We start from the raw sequence: 5,761 nt of genomic DNA, 5'->3' as shown, positions 1-5,761 counted from the left end.
AAAAACAAAAAAGTAGACTTTTGACCTTCAATTACATTGATGTTTTATTAAAGAAAAAAAAAAGTATAATGGACGATATTTGTTTTTGTTTCTAACTATTAGGTCATGAGGTTGAGGAGCAATTTAAAGGAAAAAAAGAGAAATAGAAACTAAAATTAAAACACACATTCTGTAAAGTTTAATAGAATTTGACACAATAAAATGCAAACAATTATTAGTTATTAGTTTACACAATAAAAGGCAAAGAACAATCAATCTCTTAACATTTGGTTAAAGATGGATGAATCCACCTTTCCTACACAGATTCACATTACACCTATGTAGGTATGATGCTATTATTATATTACTTAAATACAATACAATCCTTTCACTGATACGATGCAGTGACACCACCTTATTTAACATAACATATATATATATATATATATATATATATATATATATATATATATATATATATATATATAACACCAATTTATTCTCACCGGCCATAAACATCATTTGACACGGTGCAGACAGAATTGCTAGAACTTGATAAGAAGCTTTACACAATCAGCTTGCTTTGTCAGTTCATATGCTTTGTTCATTTCACTCAATGAAATTTCATGAGTTATCAACTCATCCAGCTTGATTTTCTATACACAAGACAAAAAAAAAAAAAAAAAAAAAAAAAAAAAAAAAAAAAAAAAAAAAATTAGAATGTCATTCCAACTTACGTTTTTGCCTAGTTATATATTATATTGCATAGGCGTTTAGACAAGAAATTTTAAGATATGAGATGTAATTAGAATTTTAGATCTCAGTTCAGACAAGAAATCTTAAGTATATTAACTCGACTACGTGAATGCTGTTTAATCAAATTAAATAACAAAATTATGCGTACGTACCTTGTCTATGCATTTTTCGAAAACTGACGAAAGATCTGACCGAATTCTTACTCCACCATAGAAACTGCCTTTTACTGTTCGACCAAAAAGGAGAGCACCATAGTTGATTTCCACATTAATTTGTGTTCCTAACCCAAGAATCACTGCCGTGCCAAGACCCTAATTAACAATGCATCAACACTTATATTACAAATTGTAATCTTAAAAATCTATATTCAAGAAACATTTTAACATACTTTACAATAACGTTATATATAATACTAGTAATTCAACCGCGCGATGCACGGAAAAAAATTATGTTATTATAAATATAAATAAAAAATAGAAAAACTAAAATATTTTAAATTATTTAATATAATAATATTTTTGAGCTTCCATTGGTCAAGTATTTATTATTTTTATAGAATACAAAATTACAATTAAAATTAAAATTATAATTATAATTTTGTATGGTTAATATAATCTCTAATTATGTGTATATTCAAATAAACTTATAGAGATAATTTACATAATTACATTGATTTATTCTTAATTGTATTTCATCTATATTATAATTTTCACAATACAAATAATAACTAAGATAATTACATTTGGAAAGCAAATTTCAAATTTTGTATGTGTAAATTTAAACTCTAATTGAACACATTTTTATATGATTATATAATATATAGCTATTTTACTTTTCAAAAGTATATTTTTTATATGATTATATAATATATAGCTATTTTATTTTGTAAATGTTGTGTTTTTTTTTTTTTTATATAATAAAGGAGGTTGTGGCATTAATTGTAACATTAATTATTTCCCAAACCATATAGCTTTATTATATAAAGGATATGCAATAAGACATTTTAATGTTGTTCTTGTAAACCCCAGAAAAAAAGGATAACCCCAGCAAAGATATCAAAAGATGCACACTTGTAACCACAAGGTCACAAGTTCTATGGATAACTAGGCTGGTTTATTTCCTTGTGGTCCTTTGCTGGCTAGGGTCCACAAGGCGAAATTTACCTACACCTGAAAGGGTTGTGGGGTTTCCCTCGTCATCCAAAATTAAGAAGTGATGGAAAAAAAAAAAAAAAAAAAAGGTTTAAATGTGATAAGGATAGTTTTGTTAGAATCTTCATTTCTCAAGACTTACAATTTTAGTGGATTCAATGGCTTCATTAACAAAAGCTGTAACTCCAGTACATTCGAAAACATAGTCGGCTCCTAGTCCTCCTGTCGCATCTTTAACCAATTCAGAAATTGATTTATGGGATGCTTTGGAAGGATTTATGAAATCAGTCATTCCAAAGGCTTCTCCTTTTTCACGTTTAAAATCGTTGATATCAATCCCTATTATTTTAGCTGCTCCTTGCTCTCGAGCTCCCACAATAGCCTGGAATTTTAAACAAATTAAAACTAGTAAAAGCTAGCTTTGTTAGAATTATAAATATAGAAATTGTTACAATGTTATTTAAATGACAATAGTACTTTTTGTATCAAGTATAAGTATATATGTTTTTATGTTATATCAAGTACTACAAATACTTGTTTTCACAATATCCGCGCAACCACACATAATGATCTTGTTTGGTAAAATAGTTAGCTTTTTAATCAATTTTGGCTTATTTGACCACTATTAATTGCTTGACTTGGTTAAAAAGCAATATAAGTGTTTGGTTAATTAGCTGTTTGTAATTCCAAAATGCTAAAATTCAAAAGGCTGCTCAAAGCAACTTTTTCAATTAACTTTTTGAGAAAAGAAATTATACCAAACAGCTATCAGCTAACAGCTAATATACCAAATATCTTTCTACTATCAGCTAATTTTATCAGCTAGTTATGCCCTCTAATTAACCCAACCAGCTAACAACAATTTACCAAACAAAGTCATTATGCATCCACACAAAAGGATGGATGAGTCATAGACACCCAACACCACCCCCACGTTTTAAATTTTAACATAATCATTAACACCAGAACTAGTGCAACTCTTCTAATTAAAAATAAAGTTAATGAACAATTTGGTCCCTCAATTATTAGCGAATTGTCAATGTAGTCCCTCAATTGCTTATTCATCAATTTGGTCCTCGAAAGCAATTATTCTTAGTCGATTTAGTCCCTCAGGTCATCTTCCGTCGATGGCCGGAGGGACTAAAAATAATTGTTTTCGGGGACCAAATCGACTGCAAAGACAAACATTGAAAATAGATGGCAAAGACAAACATTGAAAAAAATGGATCATTGACATAAATAAGGATTATAATAAAAGACTTACTCCCAATCCAACAGCACCAAGACCTAGGACAACAACAACCGACCCTTTCTCTACCTCAGCTGTCTTGAAGGTTGCTCCAAACCCAGTGGTAAACCCACAACAAAGCAAGCTAGCGTGCGGAAGAGGTAGTCGGTGGTCGACTTTAACGACGTAATTGGCATCGACGACGGCATATTCCGACCAAGTGGAGGTGGTGATGTTGTGGTATACTGTTTTTCCTCTTATAGACATTCTTGATGTGCCATCACACATTAGGCCAGTGTTGGAGATAGTGTAGTTGTGGCATAAGTTGGACTTTCCTGATTTGCAATTCAAGCATTCTCCGCATTCTCCCAAATATAGTGGCATCACTGTGTCTCCTACTTTAAGGTCAGTTACATTTTCGCCTACACTCTCTATCACACTACAATAGCAAAACAAAATATATTATTAGATATTAACAGACACCTGAAAATTATGGAATTTCCGACCACCTGAAAATGATCTTAAATCGAGTCGAAAACCTTGTTCCGACCATTTTTGGTATCCGGAAAAACCTTTGTTGCTATTTCCGACCACTTTTTGCTTTTGACTTGATTTAAGAGATGGTCGGAAATTATATTCCATAATTTCCAGTAGTTAAATTTCTTTATATTGAAAAATATTTGATTTCAAAAACACCAAAACGATTGCATGTTTATTATGTTGAAACTCATTCAAACCTTGTATGTAAAAAATAGACTTTTACTAACATATTTTATATTTTATACACCTCTGAAAATTATGGAATTTTCCGACCAACTGAAAGTGATCTCAAATCAAGTCGAAAGCAAAAAGTGGTCGGAAATAGCAACAAAGGTTTCTCCGGATACCAAAAGTGGTCGGAACAAAACTTTCGACTTGAAGATCACTCTCAGGGTGTCGGAAATTCCATAATTTCCAGCAGTGATTAAAAATGAAAACATTTATGAATATTGCTACTTTCCCCTCCGAACATGGCTTATATTTATTAGGTGCTTATGAATTGGTTGACTCAAACGGCTTTTAATCAAATATTAAAGAATCTAATCAAATAGTGTTACATTAAGAGGGAAGATCAGAAAACTTTAGAGCAGTGTGAAACATTACTGAATATTTATATATTAGTCTACACATGAAAAAAATGATGTCTATCTTTATTTAGGAGAATTCCAATCCACTTTGATTTTGATTACCATCGTTAGTAGGGACCACTTAAAATAATGTTTGAAATCGCTAACTAAATAACTTAATTTCTTTTAATTCTTTTTTCAAAGAAATAATTATTAGCTAGCTTGCAAAACTCGCAAGGCATGCTTCTTTGCGTATAAAAATATTTTCACTTTCCAATCCTAGCGTATCCCATCACAGGGTTTGACATAACCCTAATTACATGTTGACGCGAATAGTATTTGATTATTTATTTATGTGAGCAAAATGAAAAGAAAAAAAAATAGTTAAATAATGGGATAAGACTGAGATATTGAGTGGTCAATTTATTATAACGTGTGAACCATAAACAATCTGGACCCAAAAAGGACAACAACTACTTTAACATGTTTTATATTGAGATACATGATTAGATTAAGGGTGAAAAGATGGAGAAATTGACTTACCCAACTCCCTCATGTCCCAGAACTCGTGGAAATAAAGCCTGAAGATTAAATAATTGTATTATATTAATTAATTATTAATAACATAAAGAAAACAAGTGGATCAACAGAAGTAATAAGCCAGATCAAATTAATAAACCAAATAAATAATTAATTAAGAGATGAAGCTAGGAAACTATACTAACAACTGGAAAGCCAGAATGGCATAGGGTATCAGTGTGGCATAAACTGGCATACAACATCTTTATACGAACTTCACAACCCTTTGGTGGGTCCACTTCTATCTCTTCCACCTTCAACTCCTCTCCCTCTCCCCATGCCACAGCAGCTTCAAAACCATATATATAAAAATGTTATCCAAAGTAATAATTCATTATATATATTATTGTTTAATTTAATTTGCCCAAAATTCTTAACAGAAGCCAAACCCTGATCGAATGAAAAAAAACCATGATATATATGCATATTACCTTTGCAAGTGATGACCTTTGGATCCATCTGTATTCAATTATATTCTCAGTTTCTATTTCTTGATTAGCTTTGTGGGAGTTGAAGGGAAAAGCTAAAGGATAGGAATTGATTGTGTTTGTGTTTGTATATGTGAATGCAGAGATGACCCTTTGGCCATTGCATACAACTAGCGTTTTATAGACTCAACTTTCTTGTTCAATTCATCCTTTAATTTGACTATTATATTTTCATTTTTAATTTGGTTCCTTAACTCTAAAATTCATGATGTTGTTGTTGTCGGTATAATAGTCAATATAGAGTGTTTCTGTTTTTTTGAATGTTTATTCAATATGGATTATTTTTTTTTGAAATATGGCGTACCAATATATTAATTCAAAAATTGAATGATAGAGTCAGGAGGGATTAAATCCCAGTACATAGAATGATCCTGATCATGGGCTAATCTAGCAAGAGTATGCGCATGTGAATTTAAAGTTCTTGGAATAAAACTAAGCGAACAATTAACGAAACTACTAATAGCTATCCTGCAC

The 5,761-nt window shown here is 30.7% G+C and overlaps 1 protein-coding gene across 1 annotated transcript; it reads right to left on the bottom strand.

The window, feature by feature from the left end:
- Nucleotides 1-464: 464 nt before the first annotated feature.
- Nucleotides 465-5,409, bottom strand: LOC109190985 (alcohol dehydrogenase-like 6). Its single transcript, XM_019341588.1, has 7 exons — nucleotides 5,231-5,409; nucleotides 4,946-5,088; nucleotides 4,764-4,801; nucleotides 3,151-3,553; nucleotides 2,029-2,268; nucleotides 888-1,046; nucleotides 465-635 (listed from the first exon to the last, which is right to left on the bottom strand). The coding sequence occupies exons 1-7, from the start codon at nucleotides 5,256-5,258 to the stop codon at nucleotides 525-527; spliced, it is 1,122 nt and encodes a 373-aa protein (XP_019197133.1). The 5' UTR covers nucleotides 5,259-5,409; the 3' UTR covers nucleotides 465-524.
- Nucleotides 5,410-5,761: the final 352 nt, after the last annotated feature.

The sequence above is a fragment of the Ipomoea nil genome, unplaced genomic scaffold (assembly GCF_001879475.1).
Source record: "Ipomoea nil cultivar Tokyo-kokei standard unplaced genomic scaffold, Asagao_1.1 scaffold1596, whole genome shotgun sequence".
NCBI lineage: Eukaryota > Viridiplantae > Streptophyta > Magnoliopsida > Solanales > Convolvulaceae > Ipomoea > Ipomoea nil.
The sequence above is the reverse complement of the archived record's forward strand: the minus strand, read 5'-3'. Positions and strand labels throughout refer to the sequence as shown.

Coding starts and splice junctions, on each gene's coding strand:
- LOC109190985 (XM_019341588.1), bottom strand. CDS start 5,258: ATGGATCCAAAGGTCATCACTTGCAAAG. Junction 2,269..3,150: donor TTGGTGCTGTTGGATTGGGA/GTAAGTCTTTTA, acceptor TTAAAATTCCAG/GCTATTGTGGGAGCTCGAGA. Junction 636..887: donor TCGAAAAATGCATAGACAAG/GTACGTACGCAT, acceptor TCTTGTGTATAG/AAAATCAAGCTGGATGAGTT.